We start from the raw sequence: 20,195 nt of genomic DNA on the forward strand, positions 1-20,195 counted from the left end.
TTTTAAACATAAATCAACAACACAAAACCATTTTAAAATCATCGCGTTTATAAAGAGTTTGTTTTAATTTTACGATAGCTTTTACTAAATTGCCTTTGAAGGTAAACTTTTTTCATACTAAATTTACTGGAGACTGACGCTGCTGTCACTTAGTGTTAACTTAATATATCTGAGTGCAGTAGATAGTCAATTAACCGACGTGCTTCTGTTATCCAATCCAGTGGCACGTAAATAACTAAAACTTGACGGAATGAGTTTATGCGTTATGCCTTCAAAATGAGAGTAAATTGCTTAATTCGCCAGTTCAAGGTTGTTCACAGTTAATTCAATGATACGTCGACCTCTGTGAATCATTTATTTACAGAAATAGTGTTAGAGATGTGTCAAGTTAATATTGCAAAGGAACTCACATACCTACCTGATTTTTTTATGTTAAAAAATTTTTTTGCTTTTAGATTTTTCGAAATAGTGGTCTAATAAATTTGGGTGTTTGGGAAAAGCTGTGTAGGAATCTATACATATAATAAAATTGGAGTGTTTGTTTGTAACATTAAAAGAAAGATTTCAGTTGTCGAAAAGATGTATTTGCGTTGTTGATAACGAAAATCACATTTAAAAGTTGTTTGTCTGTCTGTCCGCAAGCCGCGTTTGTTTCGGGTAATCTCCGAAATGGCTGTGCTGATTTCGCCAGGACTCTCACTCAAGGGTATCTAATATAGACGGGCATATTATAGGCTACTTTTTTATATTAATATTGCGTGCATGAAGTCGCAGGCAACAGCTAGTTAAGAGATAAAGAGACTCAAAGAATTCGACGTAAATAAATATGTAGTATATTTAGATGCAAGAATAAACTAAACGGTCATTCTCCAGGCAGCCAAGATATTTAAAATGCCAGAAGCTTTAAAAAAGGCAAACGTCATAGTAAATGCACCCAAGTGTTTGAACGCATCATTACAATTCATTATGTGTGATAAATATCTTTTAATAATTTATAAAATACTTGAACAATAGCCGTTTAAAAATTCAAAAACCAAACGCGGTACGCCCACCGCGAGGTCGTTGACCGGTGACGTCACGTCGACGTCACGAGTAGCTGTCACTTTTATTTTAGGGCGCGTTCCAAATTAAGTGACGTATGACGTTTAGCTTAGTTCTGCAGCTACCGTTTCCGCTTTCTCTACCGTAAAAGAACTCTCTTGTTGGTTTCATTTTTAACATAAAATATGACGAGTTTGTTTTCATTTATTCTAGTTATAGCAGTACAAAGACTTTTTTCTGTAAAATGAAAAATAAAACAATGATTTTTATTATGTCCAATGTTCATCCCACATAGATATCTAATATTACGCGATAAAAGCAAAATATTAAATTAATTATGTAACTTACGCTACCAGAGCCAAGGTATAAAAATAAATATCGTTATTGTTTATTGTAACCGGTACAAAAGTAGTCAATAAACTTTATATTTAATAAGGTAAATAGTTGTGTTAACATATGATTGCGTCGTAAGGGTTGTTGCTCCGGTGAGATAAAAACTCATTCTATTTTTGAATTTCCCTGTCCAGACGGTTATACATTATTCATTTGTTTATTTCCTTATACGCAGACTTATCAGTAATTTTTGAATTATATTTAAGTAATTCCCATGTTCTAGAATGAATATTACAAAACCAAGTTCAAGATCGACAACAGTTGCATTATTAACACTATGGCCTGTATGGCACTATGGCACTATGGCCTGCCACATGCTATGGCCTGTAGGATTTGATGACAAACTGATAAATATGTGTGTTCTATAGTAACTTAAGGCTGAGTTCGAATGTTTGAATATTATCTGTTTAATTTGAAAAGAACGATATGTAGGTTAGTAATGTAATTACACATATTTAAACCGGCTTTAAAATAATCTATAACCTTAAAGTCGACAAATTTTAGTTCTGCTTTAAATTAAAAAATTACAACAAATTTAACGTAAAATTATTTTGGTAATTTATCTTATGAAACAAAATCTTTATCTATAAGGTCGTTGACCTTGTGACGTCATAGTATGTCACCTAAACAATTTCAATATTACGTAGCGCATTCGAATCCGTGATGCAATAACTTAGGTGAATTTTAGGTCATTGCCATTCGAACTTTGTTTCATGAAGTAGTACATTTTATAGTACGGAATAATCAAATTTAACAGTTATAAAACTCATAACTTTGATTTAATTAAATTAACTGACATAAAACATAAAGGCCATTAATAAAATGATAATTATTAAAAAATTGGTAATTTGACTATTGTCTAACGTTTAAGAAATCCAAAATTTTTAGGTTATTGGGACAAACTGAAATCTTAACCAAGCTAATAGTGGATCAAGCAAACCATACAAAGGACGAAACAAACCACATTTATACTAAGTAGCTATTCTGGTATGTGAATAGTCTATGATAGAGCAAAAATAAACATATTACATAGCAATAATACTGGCCATTAAGATAAAAAAAAATCACACAATAGAGGTAAATCCTAAAAATAAAAATAGTAAGAATTGTAGAGGGTTCGACGACCACATTGCATTACGTCAGCTGATTTGAAGCCAAAACTAAAATTAAACCGGGAGGGAACTCTGTAAACATCATTATTAAATACTTGAGTCGAAATAAAACTTTATACCTACACTAACTGATAAATAACTGCAACAAAAGTTGTTCGTTAAACATAGACTTTACTAAGAGCGAGCACTCATTTGATTAAATTATCGCACAACTGTTTAGTCTCGCTTTGATTCCTATGAGGTTATGTGGAGGTGCGCACACTATACTGATTTTTAGTTGTACAACTAAACAGTTGAATGTTCTGCGAAACAATCGAGAATCTAATAGTTCCACTCAGTGACATCATTTCTGCATGATATTTTTAATTCTATGTGTCGCTCGCGTCTTAGGCATTCCCGCACATACCTAGGTATACGAGTATAAACTTACCTTCCAGTAAATCTTGTCAAAATTAGTAAAACGATATCAGAGATTACCTGGAACAAATACGGATTTGCGTACAGACAAACGAAATTATGTTAGTTTTTATCTTACCCTACTACTTTATTATTTATATATGGAAGTTACACTCTATTTAAACAAGTAAATTAACGTAATTTTATTCATAATTGTGATAATAATTTTAACCTGAAAAAGATAATTAGTGAATTAATTACTGCCTAGTTACTTAATTTTGTTTTTACCAACCTTTGTATGATCTGCCATTTGCCATTGAATCCATATTTGATTTCCCCTTTCACTAAGTAGGACTTAAGTTAATCACTTTTTATCGACTTAGAATTACATTACACACACGTTTTTTTTTAATTATTGTAATGGTTATTTAATTAAAACACAAAAAGCAATAAAAAAGGCAATCATTTTAACATATATATCTCGACACTGCACATTTAAAAGTTAACCTCTTTACGTCAATTAGTTCTAAGAAAAGCGTCACTAGTTATTGCCAGATGAAAATAATTAAGAACATTTTCAAAAACAATTGTGAAACATAAACTTTTCCTAGAGACTAAACGAATTTGAATTTCGAACTCTAAAATATTTGAATTCTAAATTTGTTCCGAGACATTTGGCTATCAACAATTCAGAAGTCGATAATAGAAGAAAAATTTTCCATAGACAACGTATCTTAATCATTGTTGTTCGATATAAAACCTTTTTGCAATTAAATAGAAATTGTGATAGAAGTTGTGCGATAGTCAAGAAACGGCTGCGCGGCAAACGTTAGTTCGGACAAGCGCGGTCGTTCACCCGTATCCTACAGGCCGTTAGATTAAAATTCAAATTCGGAACTAGAGCCTTGGATTTGGCCAGGGTTCGATGAACCCGTGACGTTTGTGGGTGTGTAAATTCGGATACGTGTCCTGAGTGTTTATTATCAAAACAGATAATTAATTTGAGGTACAAACTTGAAGACGTAACATTAAAAATATTAATTGGGCAGTGTAAAATGAAATTTATGCATTGAAGAAATTATTTCCCATTGTAAAATTCTTATTAATAAATAAAAATAGTTCGGTCCTATGATAATAATTAAATTATGTGATATTTTCCCCCACACTAATTGCTTTCAAGCTAATTTTTATGAGTTTGAAAATTGTTTTTAAACGTTTCTATTAATGTAATTCATTTTCGTTATTCCTTAATTTGAATTTTTTATAAAAAAAAAATATCTCTCATCTTATACGGTCCGTTTACACTACCTTGGTGATTCACGAGTCCGTTGAAATATCATTCAGTGTAAGGTATGAAATAACTCAGCGCATTGCAGTCCAATGACCCCTGAGCCGCGGCAACCTTGGGTACCGCATGTTACGCAATTACCCATCGTACCGAATTCGAATCGCGGTACGCGCGTGACGTCACACGGGTGTGATATCCCCAACGATTCAAGATCGGTACAACGTTCGAACGGGCCCCAGAGGGTCGGTGACCGGTGACGTCACAAACAGCTGACCGAGTGCAACGGGGCGGTGTATGTCTCCTTCCCGCTCTACAATCGATGGACAAGTCCGATTATATAAGGTGGCCTTATCTATAGTAATCTGGTAAGGCTCTTTTTAATCACTCTCGTTAAGGTCTCCGACTTTTAATGGTATTTTTTTTATTAATTATTGCACTTATCAACCATCTTATTTCACCAGTTAACAAGTTATTTATTTGGTTACATTATAAAAGTCTTTATTAGTTTATTATAATGATACATTGATAGCTGAGAGGTTAGTCTGTTCGTTTCTAAATTACATCTCGGAAGTCTCGACTATGGCTAGTATATAATGTAATTGATAATATATCAACGGCTTAGCCACTGAGTTATGGGCTCGCCCTTTGTTCCTTACATGATTTAATAGCATTATGTGTCAGTCCTACAAAATTGTTAATTGTCTGATAACAATCGAACGTGTAAAAAATGTGATGGAAATATCGGATTTTGTTCCCTCTGATAGTGACGTCATTTTTAAGCTGAGCCTCTATCAGTCAGTGGTGGGACAGGCCCTTAATATTGTAAATACAAAATCTGCTACCAATATTCATATTAAACTTCTATCGGTACCTTAGATTATGACACGGATTCTCAACAGATGGTTGGATGTTAATTAGAGTTTGTAGCTGCTGAACTTGGTAAAATTTGGCACAGATGTAGAGGATAGTTTGGAAGAACACATAGGCTACTTTCTTTTGTGACTTTTAATTACACGCGGACTAAGTCGCGGGCGAAAGCTTACTCATAATACCAATAATTTGTTGCTTTGAGTACAAAGAATAATAACATGTCAAGTGATTTGGAAAACTCGAATATTTTTTTTAATAATTTTAAGTTTGATATTATAAGATAAATAATTTTATAATAATAGTTTTCTGGAACATTCATAAATTGTTCAGTTGGCAACTTATGTCCGTTGCCAAACTGCTGACAATGTAATTTCGCCACTGGCAACCCGCAGTCATCAAAACAAACGCTATTGTTACGTAACTGAGGTTTTGAATCCATTGTTTTAAATCTTTTGAAATGGGATGGTGCCTAATTAGTTACACTTTTTAATTCATTGTTCAATCTACCCATGTTCCCATTGAAAGCTTAACTATAATTAGAATTGTTTAATTTAGGAACATTTTTATTGTAGACAACGGAATTAAATATCCGTGAATTGTAAATTATAAGTGCATACTAGGCATTAATAAGGTAAGTACTAAAGATTTGATAATCTAGAACCTGTATCGCTATATAGGAAATGGTTTTATTTACCTATATCAAATGAAGAGACTATATAAATTTTTATATCTCAAAACTTTTGTGGGTAGTTTAAAACGCGCTGTGATAAATCTGAGAATAGAAAATGGACGTGAAAAATGAGTGTTAAATCGTTCTTTGATTACATTATTCCAGTTATAAACGTTAAAAATTTTCTATTACTAGCTTTTGCCCGTGATTCCGTTCGCGTGGAATTAAAAACCTATGTGTTCTTTCAGACTATATTCTAAATCTGAGGCAAATTTAGTTGAGATCCGTTCAACAGTTTAGGCTATAAACTCTGACAAACATCCAACGATCTAAACTTTCGCATTTATAATATTAGTAAGATTATACATATTGTAGTTTCATAACATTTACCAGTATGTAAGATTCGATGACGATAGTAGGCTGTGAAGATTTGATGTCACACGTGGCGATGGCATTAGCTTTATTGCATACACTATTAAGCCCTAATTGCATCTTAATGGTCTGCTAATACGATAAAGGTATAAAGATAATTTATGTATTAAATGTCCATTTTTGATTCACTGTATTTTTCTATTACAAAGGATGGATTTACATTGATTTTTATATTAACCGTTTGTCCAAAAGATTCGTATATAATTAAAAATAAACGAAAGTTTACCGATATGCATAGTCATTGTCGTATATTTTATTCTTTCTTACTTTCGTGTAGTATTTTATGTTGTTTTTTTTGGATAACATTTAAATAAAAAATTTTTGGACAGGATTTAGAACAAGACGCATTGCAAGACCAAAAGCTGCTTGCTCAGCTATTTTGTTCAAGCACACTATAAAGGTTTGGAAAGAACAATTATTTAGTACCACGTGTTATTTTGTAGACACGATTTTAAAGGAGATTTCAACTCTATGTCTATAACTATAAAGTAGATTTTTAAATGAATGGTCTAGTGCTACACTGAAACACCATAGCAACTTGGTGCAATTTGTAACAGTTCTTATTTCACATACGAATTGTAAATTACTTGCGCAATAAGTACGAATTGCTTACATATATTTTATGGCAACTGTCAAAAATCTACAAGCTAATTAGAGTTTTATTCACCGGTAATAAAATGTAAAATGCCTTGCTTAACTTACAAACACATGAAAGAAACCGACATACACATGTAAAGACAGTCATCGGCCGCGGTCCGACCTTGCCTTAAGGTCAACGACCTGACAACCAAAATGACGTACAAATGTTTTTTTTAATTATTTAATAATTACACGACAAACGATTATGAAAGCAATTATTACATTTCTATGATTTGTTGTAAAATAATAATAGGATTATCTTTATTATTGAAATTAAACGCAATTTTATTTAAAAAAAATGCTATTTACAGATAAAACTAAACTAGGTTATGCAGTTTATTTGTTATTAAAAAAAACTCAAAACCAAGTTAATTTTCTGTTTATAAAAATAATCTATAATCGGACTACTGTTTTATTTTATTTACCCTATTTGTAAAATAAAGAAATACGTGAATCTGAAAGATATTTGTAATTATTTGTGTACTGATGAATCTTATTTGCTTGTTTCAGCTCAAATCGAGATCATACCATGCAAGGTGTGTGGAGACAAGTCATCAGGGGTGCACTACGGGGTCATCACCTGCGAGGGATGCAAGGGCTTCTTCAGGAGGTCTCAGAGCACAGGTCGGCTTCTTACAATAAGCTTTTTCTATAGTTACAATTTATTTTTAATTATCCAGCCAGTATTTTTTTTAATCTGCCTTTTCAAAGGATGAGCCATAATTAAGAAATATGATTGATTCAATATTCATTTTTAAATAACTAATATTATAAATGCGAATGTTTAGATGGATGGATGTTTGTTAGAGTTTGTAGCCTAAACGGCTAAAGTGATTTGTTTGAAATTTAGTGTAAATGTAAAGGACAGTCTGAAAGAACAAATAGACTATTCACTGTTGTTTTTTTTTAATATATACGGACGGAGTCGCGGGCGTAAGCTAGTTATTCATAAAATATTACTTCATAAAAAGATATTAAATTAAAATTGAAACATAAGTTAATACTGTACCTGAAAGCTTCCACAAATCTTTAAAGCGTTAAGAGTTTCGAAAATATGGTAGTTCGTTTACTTAATAAAAGGCAATACCGAACTTTATTTTCATGTAAACCAAGGTTTGTTAAGATTATATGTAGTACAGACATCCTTTTAGTTTATTAACAATGGTACATAGAAATTAGCTACTTCTTACGTTTAACTAATACTTTTGTTTATTTCATCCACAATGAGAGATATCTTGCTTAAACCAACTTGTAATTCGCGCGTATCTCAAATCGTTCTCGACTCATATTTATTGCTTTGGAGATAATCTTTCTTCCTGGGCTTTATCTTTATCCGTTACTTGGCTGTTGTGAGGTCTTGTTTTATCTGTATTGTTAGTTGCTACAACAATTACTAACAAAATATCTGTAAATGTCTTTTGCATGTTGGTATTTGATACTTTGAAGCCATAATATTTTTTTGGTTCATTAATTCCTTGATTAATAACTTTCATTCGTAAATCATGTAATTAAATTAAAAAAAAGAGATTGATTTCATTTACATATATTACATAAGGTATACATATGTAGTCAAATGATTTTTTCCCCTTACTAACATCCCTTTGTTATGGTAGAAAGTAATCTTAAAAACTTAAGAATTATTGCTGGTTTGGTTATTTTAACTTCTATTAGAAATATAATTTGTATTTGTTTATTAACACAGTGCCTTCTTTCAGTGGTGAATTATCAGTGCCCTCGCAACAAGGCCTGCGTGGTCGACCGCGTAAACCGCAACCGCTGCCAATACTGCCGCCTGCAGAAGTGCCTAAAACTCGGCATGAGCCGTGATGGTATGTACACTTCTTTATTTAGTCGGGTTATAACAACTACGGTTATAATGGGAAATGATGGTAATCAGCACAATCAATTATGTAAGGATGGTAACACTATCATATACCACCCTGCCTCGGGAATAGATTTGTTCCCATATTTCTTTATCTATATTTAAACGTCTTTTAGGTTTTTAGTGCCTGTTCTTTTAGACGATAACTTTTTTGGAGAAGTTTTGATTAGTTTGTCACCTAAAGATTATTCGATTAAGTCTCTAGCTATTTCTTTAATTCTACTTGGGAATCAAATTATAACGGATAAAGTTCTGAAATGAAAATCGTTCGGAAACTCTAACACGATAGTTATATTAGTATCGATTCCTGATCGATCTTTCATCGTTGGGATCGGAATTTGTAAGATCGTGATATAAAATTACGTAAACACGTGGCATGAGGAAGCGAACGCGGGGTCGGCGACACCTTATCACAGTCTGATAACGCAATGTTGTTCTTATACAATCAGGTCCGTCCGTGGTCCAAGTGATAAACTACACGCGGAAAATTGTTACGTTACTTATTGTTGTGTTTCTCCGGTCTCGTGATTGGACCAACTCCTTGTATTGACCGTTTTATCAATGTGGGTTATATATTTTTTCCTTACACGATTGCTTGATTAGTCATGCAAGTATATCGAATTCTTGATTTACGATGACATTTGAAGATGTTTATAAATATTTATAAAATTTATTGCTATGGCATGTTCAACATTTCCCCTGTTAGACTGAATTATATTAAGTCAATTAAAAAAAAACCCATAAATAATCAGAATTAAGTAATAGAAAGTAAGAAATTTCATAGCTGGATAAACTGCAATTGCGGATGTCTATGGGCAGCGGTCGCTTCGCCATTTTGGCGGATTAAGGTGGCCGCTTGCTCGTTTGCCACCTTATGTTATAAAAAAAACGAATATTTAAAATAGATATAATCAGAAAGAAGAAGACCTGTAGATGTTAGATATTAATTCATATTTCATTAATCAAAGTTAATCTTGACAATGCTTCAAATTCAGACTTGCAAAATTTACGTTCCAAAATACAATAGTTTACGGAGGAGGCAAAGATGCGTATTTAAATCAAACTTTACTGGCAACTATAAATAAGTTATTGATAGAAGACACATAAAAGGAGGAACTTCTCACATATATCTTACGTGTCCATATTGCTTGTATTACAAAACAAATGTTAATCGATAAATGTCAGATGCTTACATCGTGGTGGGCGCGCCTTGCCTATATTGTTGGGACTGAAGTCGCATAGCGCGCCGTCGACCGACCGTACGCGTTGCGCAACTGTATGTAATGTTAGTGATGTAATGATGATGCGTATCGATATCGATAATGAAAAGCAACAAATGACGCATATTACTTTGAGATGAGTAACGTAATTAAGGTATTTAATAACGACTATTATTAAGCACTTATATCCAATGTTATAAATGAATAATAACATATGAAATCTAAAACGGAAGAGACAATTTCAAATGACGAATAAGATGCAAATTAACTATTGATTATTAAAGTAAGAAATTCATTGCTTATTTTATTAGTTTTGAATTACCTTAATCGTAACTGTGTTTTTGATTAGTTTAGATTTAGTTGAGTTTTTCATACATGCTTATGCTTGCTATCGTCTCGGCGCAGAATACAATATATATATCAGATGTGATTTAATGGGAAAAAAGTTTTTAAAATCAGTCCAGCAGTTTTTATGTTTACTCGTTACTACAAAAATTACAATCTTTTTCTTTATAACATTAGTGTAAAGATTATCTCGTTATCGTTATTTAAATGATCGATATCGATATATCATATCCATCACTAGTAATTGTGCAACAGTGCAGGCGTGAAGCGTAACATAATATAAGTTTTTGTTGGCAACTGACAGACACGAATGCTATATCAAGTCATTATGTAACTAACTCGATCGAACCTGAAAATGTAAAAAAACGTACAATGTGACCCAATTTTATTGACTGAATGCCGCGGATTCCTTCACGAATATGGAGACACGTAATCGTTTGGTATTGATAATTATTACTTTGTTTCTTTACGTGTATATACTATAGGTAAAATGACGAAACGAATCTTTAACATTTCGCTTCGTAAGCGACGTTTACAAGATTGTAAGAGCGCGCAGATCTTTGACAAAACTATCGCGTTGTGCGATTGTTGTCTGTCGATTGTTTGGCAGCCAACTGAACAGTTTATTTGGACAACTAAAAATCGAGCATTGTGTGTGCGCACGCTCTAAGCTAATTTTGATGTCAATATTTGAAAGAAATTTGGAGTTTAAGTATGGTCTTATTTAAAACGTTATTAAATATTTAAATGGCGTTTCAGTATTCGGCCGTACGTATATGTATTTTATTTGCAAAGCTGAAGTAATAACTATTTTTATCTTGCTTTTTTCTCTTCAAGTGTTATCATTGGCTCTTACTAATGTAACTTAACTCTAGTTAGCCTACTCATTTCTATAAAACTTGCAGATGTTAACTTATTCTAATATTTTTTTTTAATAACTTCTTATCACTTAAACATTGTAAAGAATGTACGGTGAATTGTATAGTATTTTTTACATGTTATAAAAGTTACATATAATTTTTATGATAAAAGATTCTGTCAAAAGTTTTGACTTAACCTAAAAGTTTTCGTAGTGTAAATAATGTTCCGAGTTCTGGGAGGCCCCAAATCACGAAAACAGCCGACTCATTGTCTAGACGTTAATGTTTTTCACAAAATATCGCCTTTGTACGAAAACCCATTAACTAGGACGTTAAACTGGAGGTTACTGTTCCAAAATGCGTACCAATAATAGCCACTCGTCGCGACCTCTCCTTTCAAACGATATACAAAGAAAAAGAGTTCCGCCTTAACTGGCAAATACTACGGGTCATCGAACTTTTCCTAAGACTTTTCATAGTCAAATAGAACCGAAAATTATACGCACACAAAAACAAAACGACAAAGACAAATTAGTCAGCTAAATTAGATGAATTAGTACAGTTGAGTATAAATCTTGAAGGTATTAAACGTTTTAATTTAGTCGCGTTACCGGCCAACGGGATCGAGCCGCGTTACGTAGTAAGGCTGCTACACGTCACATGTACGTACTACGTATACATACATACGTCAGAGTTACCAGAGTTCGTTGTTCCACTAGGCAGTGTGCCAACGGCCGCCGTGTCCCGCGCGCACACACACGAACCACGTAGGTGTCCTCACGCACACCACAACGCGTCACTCGTATCGTACAATGCACACATTCGCAACCCGTTACAACATCGACGCTTTTCGCACACATCACCCGTTGAACGTGTGTGCGTGAGGTATTGAGTAACAGTATGCTAGGTGTCATTGAGAGCGCAATGCATTGTGAAGATTACTTTACCGATTTTTACGTGTTGTGTTTTTTCGACGTGTGAATTTGCAGAAGCTATGGGAACAGCGAGAAAAATTGATTCCCTCGTTACATCAGACGCGATCTTAGCGCTATCTAGTGGCGAATAGCGTAAATGAAATATTTAAATGGAGTTATTTCGTAAAAATGTTGAGCTATTCGAGGCTTATAATTTAAATAGATATTACATAGTGTTTAGATGCATTGTATTTTTCTTTACAGCGGTGAAATTCGGTCGTATGTCGAAGAAACAACGTGAGAAAGTGGAGGACGAGGTTCGGTTCCACCGTGCGCAGATGCGTGCGCAGACCGACGCCGCGCCTGACTCTGTGTACGACGCCCAGCAGCAGACCCCCAGCTCCAGCGATCAATTCCACGGTCACTATAACGGGTATGTCATATAATTTTAAAAAACTTAAAAAAAGCATCTTTTGGAAATATAAAGTGTGAAATCTTGATTTTAAATTTCACGAGATTTAAATGTAACATTTCTTCAGTGGCAAATTAGTATTTTTCTTATATTAAATGCAAATATATATGTGTTCTTAGAGAAGTTTTACAAAAAGTGAATACTGTTTATTAAACGGGTACCGCAAGAAGCGATAGCATACAAGTGGAACAATGCGGTCTTTTTCTGCTTGCAGAAAAATCTCGGCTGTTTTATCAGTAATCATTGCATTTTTCATACTCGGCTTGCGTCCCGTTATATCATCGCAAAAGCGGAGACGGTTTCTCCGTCTACATGGAAGCCCTTACCGTTGCTAGCCCGTAATTCGCCGTAGACATTCGTGTCAGCGGCGCATCAGACATCATTACGGGAACGGTATACGCGCGTGACAGTGAATGACGCCTAGCGGTAAATGTAAATAGCGCCACCTAGTATCGAATAGCGGTATCTCAATAGTACGTGTAACTGCCAATAGATTGCGGTGTCGGCTATAGTTATGTCAATTGTGGTGCATTAAAATTGATTTTAATTGACAGGTATTTGTATTCAATGATAATGCGATGAGATTTAATTTGTGTAATGTGTTTACTGTCAACGGGTTTTCATTTCTTTAAATATGTACTTATAGATCTGTTCTACCGTTATAGGGACTTGGAGAGGATTTCTTTATTTCTTATGACATAATTGTATATTTCCAGCTACCCTGGCTACAGTTCACCGTTGTCGTCATACGGATATAGCGGTGCAGGGCCGGCGCTCACCTCCAACATGAATATAGCGCCCCAACAACAACAGCCGCAGCCCTACGACGTGTCCGCTGATTACGTCGACTCCACCACCACGTATGAGCCCAAACAGACTGGAGGATTCTTGGATACCGACTTCATTGGGGGACATGGTAAGTTGGTAAAACAACATCCTGTATATACTAAACTTAAGGCGTATGTTTTATGAGACTATTGCCATAATTTAGCAACAATACCTGTGTTACACTAGAAACTAATATAACGTCTAAAATATATTGTGTTTTGAATAAGTATTTTAACTTTACGAACATAAAAATATGTACGTCATTAGTGTCTGGGGTTTTTGATATTTGTTCGAAATTACAAGTACTTGATAATGTAAGGTTAAATATATAATAGAATAAATGTTTAATGTCAATAGACGAACAACAAAAAAGTTCGACAATCGTTCGACCGAGCGGCTCGACGTCGACCACAACCGTCACCACTCCGACAACATCCATGCGACAAACAACAATGAACGATATGAATCGATCTCGGATACAACAGGATTTCGATCGTTACGACCAAGAACGGATCCAATCCCCAGTATCCATATCGTCAGGGGTGATCAACATAAAGCAGGAAATCAAACCCGAAACCTCTATGGCGGTTGACAATCTCGTTGCAAGCTACGTTGATTCAACAACTTTTCTACATAGTCCTACAAATATGAGACACAGCCCTATGGATATACAGAACACGGTTCTTGTCAGTGGTCAGAGTTCAGTATCTTTGACCAGTGAGGAACTAAGTCCGGATGATTTAACGTCTAGTAGTGGACACGGACGGTTAATGGATCCATTAAATATGAATATGTCTGGAATGGGTATGGTCAACCCAAATGCGGTCACAAACCGACGACATCCAGGCTCCAGTCAGAGTGGATCGAGTGGAGATGATTTGCCTTGTAAGTGGTAGATGGATGTCGTTTAATTTTTCTTACGATTCTGTTCTTTATTTTGTAGGCTAGTTTTTTAGTTGCTGTTTTAAATAAAATATTTTTTTTTATTAAAATGTTTAATATAGGAACAAACACAAATGTATTAATTCATTACACTTTGAATTGCTTTTGAAAATGTACTTGGCTCTTGTTTAAACTAACATAACACTGCCTATAAGCCTGGAACAGAGAGATATCAAAGAATTATTTCTACAGGAGCAGTAAAATTCTTGACTTATGAATTTATAAAAGTATTCTAAATCGAAACCAGTAGTATTTAATAAAAATACCTTAGGATTTTGATATTCGTCCATACGTCTTGCTTTTGGTTGTACAATTAAAACTGGTATTGGCACAAAGGGCGTTGTGAGACAACACGCGAACAGACAAGCTGAAATAATAGAAAACTGATTACTTTTTATCTATCGGCGATACGCTATACTTCATCGTTTTAAATAAAATTGGTTCTTCTGCCTACACCCTCGAACAGAAAGTCCGAGGTAACTCATTTGTTCGTGCCTTTCCCTTGGTTTTATTCCCGTTTGGGATAAAACAGACCGAGACTCGGAGTTTAGATTTTATAATCTGTTTATAGTAAAACACTCACGCCAGCACGTCAGTAAGCAAGTCGTTAGGACAACGGCAGACAGAGGATCTATAGCCATATTGATTTGTTTGATTCTCTCATTAATTTATATTATTTACTATATCCATGAATTAAATTATCATATTTGGCACTTTTAACTGTCAATGTCAACGTAGTTTAGTTTTTTATATTTTTTTAAACTTAGGTTTTACTTTTTTTATTGTTATTGTCGCTATTTTACATATTATTTGCAGCTTACTGTAATTAAGTTTTATTTTGTGTAGTTTTATAATATGTTTTAATTTGTAAGACTCTCAATATATTATGTTATTTGATGTACAGTCGGGGAAAATCGCAGTGTTTCATCTTCAGAAATATATCAAGATAAAAATCGGTTCTTAGTACAAAGAAAAAACAATTAGGTAGCAGTGAGTTGAGCAAACGTTGGGATAATAATGAATAGCAATTATTCGTATAACATTGACTGTTTTCTTTAAACATTGTAGTGATTGAACAACTAGCTTTCAAGGTAGAATACCGCCAGATTCCCCGACTGTACCTTTCACTTATGTGATACTATTTTATTTAGATACATGTGTGTTTGCAGCTGAGGGCGACATCAGCAAGGTGTTGGTGAAGAGCCTTGCCGAGGCGCACGCCAACACAAATCCAAAGCTCGAGTACATACACGAGATGTTCCGGAAACCACCAGACGTGTCCAAGTGAGTAACAAACCTTATTACAAGACCAAAATATTACTATGTGTTTCAGAAGTTAAACATGTGTTTTATACGTTACTACCGACCAGACCCTCCCCGCATTTGCACAGGCTCAATGCTTGAACAAAAATGTGTTTATTTCCATCCTTTAGAAACATCTAAATCAGTATCTCTCTACTATATTATATAAACCTTACTCTTAAGTAACCCTATCTATTAACTGCGTTAAAACCGTTGCATAGTTTTGAAGATCAAAACATACTTAGGGAAAGACAGACAGCGGGAAGCGACATTGTTTTGTGCCATGTAGTGTAGTTAACGACTAATATCAGAACATAAAAAGACTGGATCAAATCAATGCCTTGTCCTGTTAAAGTAGCTGCTTACGCTTGAAGTTATAAACAGCTTTTCTACACTCTATAGTGATTCGAGTATATCTACGTATAAAACCAAAAGAACTATGACAGTACCATTTTAGGATTTGGTATATTTTTATTTTGTTTTCCGCAGGCTTTTATTCTACAACTCGATGACGTACGAGGAGATGTGGCTGGACTGCGCGGACAAGCTGACTGGCATGATACAGAACATCATCGAGTTCGCTAAACTTATACCCGGTTTCATGAAGCTCACTCAGGACGACCAGATACTGCTGCTTAAGTCCGGTACGATAACAAATTTATTTCAATTGAATATACATATACTGATCTAAAATGTTTAAATTACATTGCGGACAATTTCTAAAAAGAAAGAACAATAGCTTAAGTTACATATTGTAACATGCATGTGTTGCCTGGTATAAAGGTTCTTTCTAATATAAAGACAAAACGGGAATTAAGTATTATTAAAAAAGAGTGTAAAATAACAGTAACTTATGCAATGAATAATGGGTAATAAATCTAAGATCTAAGGATTATTTTTTTATTCCAGGATCGTTTGAACTGGCCATAGTGCGTCTGTCGCGGCTGATCGACGTCAACCGCGAGCAAGTGCTGTACGGAGATGTCGTGCTGCCAATACGGGAGTGTGTACACGCACGGTATGTAACTAACCTCTTTTATGTATATTTATCAAAGAACGCAATACTCGTGAACATATACAAAACAAATGCAACAAAAGATTGTCTATTATCCTGATATCCTGATAAATTAGGGCCTGTCCCACCATATTGTAAATTGTATGACAACAATCCAACGTGATGCGTGATGGAAACATCGGATTTTGTTACATTAACGGACAGTGACGTCATATTTAAGTTACCTGAGCCTCTATCAGTCAGTGGTGGGACAGGCCCTTTTTAGTATTTTAATCAAGGACGAAGAATATGACCGTCTGTACTGTTAACTTTAGCATTGTTCTAGCGTTTCCAATGCTAGAACAACCGATCACTTGTTGTTTCAGTTAGTTTTCTACAGAGTGAAAGGGATGAATGTTTTTGTATAAGTGTTCTGACAGTCTAAGCATAAGGTGTCATGTTCACAGTGATCCTCGAGATATGGCGCTGGTTGTAGGCATCTTTGACGCAGCGAAGACAATCGCGCGACTCAAACTGACTGAGACAGAACTCGCGCTGTACCAGAGCCTTGTGCTTCTTTGGCCAGGTGAGTATTGTATAGCGAACTTTATTTATTAAAACTAGCTTTCGCCTGCAACTCCGTCCGCGCGTGATTAAAAAAAAGTAGCCTATGAGTTGTTTCGGACTTCCCTCTACATGCAAATTTCATCGGAACTCGTTCAGCCATTTAGGCTACAAACATTCGTCCATCCATTTATGATAAGAGTAAACAAGTAAACATCTGGAAAGAGATATTTCTCTTGCAGATGCGTTTAAGTTTTAAAAACTATTTTTGTAGTAGGAATTAAAGGAAAAAAAAAACAAATGTAGTCGTCAAATAATTAACTTCGGGTGACAGGAATGTAACATCAATATCAAATATGTAAATGAAATATCTTTTGTATTCTCAGAGCGGCACGGCGTGCGCGGCAACCCTGAGATCCAATGCCTGTTCAACATGTCGATGGCGGCCATGCGGCACGAGATAGAGACCAACCACGCGCCGCTCAAGGGTGACGTCACAGTACTCGACACGCTGCTCACCAAGATACCCACCTTCAGGTCAGTAACCACCTGTTCTAAGAACATTACACTAGTTTGCATAGTTTCAACTTAAAAGTGCTGGATATAGTAAGTCAGATAACTTTTATCTAATATGTATATGGCTTAATCAACGTTATTAGCTTGCGTTAAAATTGCAGAAAACAACACAAAATATCACAGCCTTGTTACTTTTATGTCTTTGGCTTACAATATAATTTGTGTTTACAGAGAGCTCTCGCTGATGCACCTGGAGGCGCTGTGCCGCTTCAAGGCGGCGCACCCGCAGCACATGTTCCCGGCGTTGTACAAGGAGCTGTTCTCTCTGGACAGCGTGCTCGACTACACACACGTCTAGGCGACAGGTGACAGGCTCGCGACAGGTGACAGGTTCGCGACAGGCTCGCGACAGGTTCGATCTCATTTTTGCCTCCGAATGCAACGTTCAGGCGGCAGTGAGGCGGGCCCGGGATCAGCCTATCAAGACTCGACAGCTACGTTTCGTTTAGTCTCCCCTTCCCCTTAGCTGGAACTGAAGACATCCGCCCGTCGTTTGTTAACCTATTTATAATTGTATGTATGTACTTTGAGACTGTTATAATATGATATTTACGTATAGGTACGTACGTACAATATTAATATTTAAATGTTTATTTAATTCGATTCTAGGGACGAGCAGGTGTCTTCAGCTTAAATTTACAATTATTATGAGAACGTATCGATTAATGTTTATGGGTTTGAATGTTCGCGAGACTATGAGCAAAGTAACGGGAACGCGCGGAACCTGGGAAGTATGCCTTTTTGTACTCTACAATATGTAATATAATGTACATAATGCGTTATATTATATATTGTATAGACGGGGTGGATTATTATCGTAAAGTGTATCTAACTTTGAATGAGGAAATAATAATTATATATAAAGATATAATAATAGAAATAGAGTTTTTATTAAGAAATAAATAAAAGTTATAAAGATGTAGACAGGTTTTGAAGATCACACAACAGTTTCTTATAAGCGAGACATTTAATTAATAGGTCTTTTTTTAATTATTTTATTAGTTATTTTAAAGAGAATTGTAACTTGTTATTTATTTCAAATGATTATTAATATTGATGTTTTCTCCTTTCAGTTGTAGAATGTCGATTATGTTATAACGTAGGCTTACAGAATACTGCCCATTATTTTGTATTTTAATTTTCTTTAGCTTGATTTAATGGATCAAATGAATCGAACACATTAAATAAAGCGATGGAAAACCTTTGAAAAATATAACGTAATTTAAATTATAGTAATTTGCATCATAATTTTGATGCGCGGTGAACAAAAATACAGCCAGAAATAACATTCCGTTGTTGGGTGCCGCGGTATCGTTTATTTATATGTAATTGTTAATTTCCACTGCTGTAACATAGCAAAACATATCATTGACTTTCTTTTTCAATGAGAATGAGAGGGACGGCAACCTGTTTGATGGTAATATGTTTTTTTTTAAATGTTTAGGCAGTGGAAGTTGACGTTAACCTTTGACTTTATTTTCACCTTGTACACAATTGTGAGGATAAAGTCAAAGCGTTTTTGTTGTATACCACCAGCGTTTTTCATGTGTTCATTTTTCAAATTAATGTTAATTTTTAACGCACGATTTTTATACGATATTTTTTATTGTATCGTTATTTTATTTCGATTTTTCGTAATAAGTATCATCGTTTTTTATAGATAATGTTCGTGGATGATTTGTGAAATGAACGCTTTTTTTTTGGCACTCAAAAACGGGATGAGGTTTTTTAAATTGTAGAGACAAAAATGCGTTTTGTATGTTTTAATAGCAGGCAATTTACAGTTTTGTATCTTTATTGATTAAATTTGATCTCATTGTGTTTGCACTTTTCTTCGCTTGGGTGCCATGTTTTGGTTTTTTTTTTAATTTGTACCGCATAATAAAAAAAGAATAAGTCGATGCATAATATTTACCTTAGTCTTTAAAACAGTAAAGTACATTTTTACATTTTTTTACAATTATACGTAAGTTGTTTCGCTTTTTTGGTTAGTTTTTTTTTACATTTTTTTATTATTGCTAAATATTTGTCTGTTTACGTAATTTTGACGCATCTAAATTGCCTGCTAGGGTTTTTAGAATTATCTATAACCATCAATTTTCTAACACTTACGCTAAGTTTTGTCGAATAGCCTTTACTATAGACTGGTTTATAATAGTGTTAAAAAGTATAAATCTTAACTCGTATTTTGTAAATAGCTAATATTCATATGTATTTTATATTAAATATCATAATAAGGTTCGATGGGTTATTTTTAATTTTACATTCTATTAAAAATAAAAAAACAGGTTTTCCACTTGGATTGAGAGATATAAATCTTGAAAAGTCACGTGAAAAATGTTGTTTTTTTCCTTTCTATATATTATATATTTTTTGTTAAATAAAGCAATCTGTTATTGTCTATATTTTTTGTTTTATTTTTTGTTCCGTTATATCGCTTTTATTTTTTTTTATT

General features: G+C 34.3%; 2 protein-coding genes across 10 annotated transcripts in view; both read left to right on the forward strand.

Moving 5' to 3' along the window:
- The window catches only part of LOC106101861 (probable nuclear hormone receptor HR3), a 94,973-nt gene extending 75,412 nt beyond the window's left edge, over positions 1 to 19,561 (forward strand). For all 9 annotated transcript variants that reach the window (XM_013281211.1, XM_013281210.1, XM_013281208.1 and 6 more), the window contains 10 exons: positions 7,352 to 7,465; positions 8,557 to 8,670; positions 12,327 to 12,495; positions 13,251 to 13,450; positions 15,474 to 15,588; positions 16,096 to 16,250; positions 16,516 to 16,624; positions 17,068 to 17,186; positions 17,551 to 17,701; positions 17,912 to 19,561. In XM_013281211.1, coding sequence (XP_013136665.1) covers positions 7,352 to 7,465; positions 8,557 to 8,670; positions 12,327 to 12,495; positions 13,251 to 13,450; positions 15,474 to 15,588; positions 16,096 to 16,250; positions 16,516 to 16,624; positions 17,068 to 17,186; positions 17,551 to 17,701; positions 17,912 to 18,038 — 1,373 coding nt within the window. In that variant the 3' untranslated portion in view covers positions 18,039 to 19,561. The remainder of the gene's footprint in view (positions 1 to 7,351; positions 7,466 to 8,556; positions 8,671 to 12,326; positions 12,496 to 13,250; positions 13,451 to 15,473; positions 15,589 to 16,095; positions 16,251 to 16,515; positions 16,625 to 17,067; positions 17,187 to 17,550; positions 17,702 to 17,911) is intronic.
- On the forward strand, positions 13,674 to 14,289 carry LOC106101863. Its single transcript, XM_013281213.1, has one exon. The coding sequence runs from the start codon at positions 13,710 to 13,712 to the stop codon at positions 14,256 to 14,258; it is 549 nt and encodes a 182-aa protein (XP_013136667.1). The 5' UTR covers positions 13,674 to 13,709; the 3' UTR covers positions 14,259 to 14,289.
- Positions 19,562 to 20,195: the final 634 nt, after the last annotated feature.

The sequence above is a fragment of the Papilio polytes genome, unplaced genomic scaffold (genome assembly GCF_000836215.1).
Source record: "Papilio polytes unplaced genomic scaffold, Ppol_1.0 DF823935.1, whole genome shotgun sequence".
Classification (NCBI taxonomy): Eukaryota; Metazoa; Arthropoda; class Insecta; order Lepidoptera; family Papilionidae; genus Papilio; species Papilio polytes.

Coding starts and splice junctions, on each gene's coding strand:
- LOC106101863 (XM_013281213.1), top strand. CDS start 13,710: ATGTCAATAGACGAACAACAAAAAAGTTCGACAATCGTTCGACCGAGC.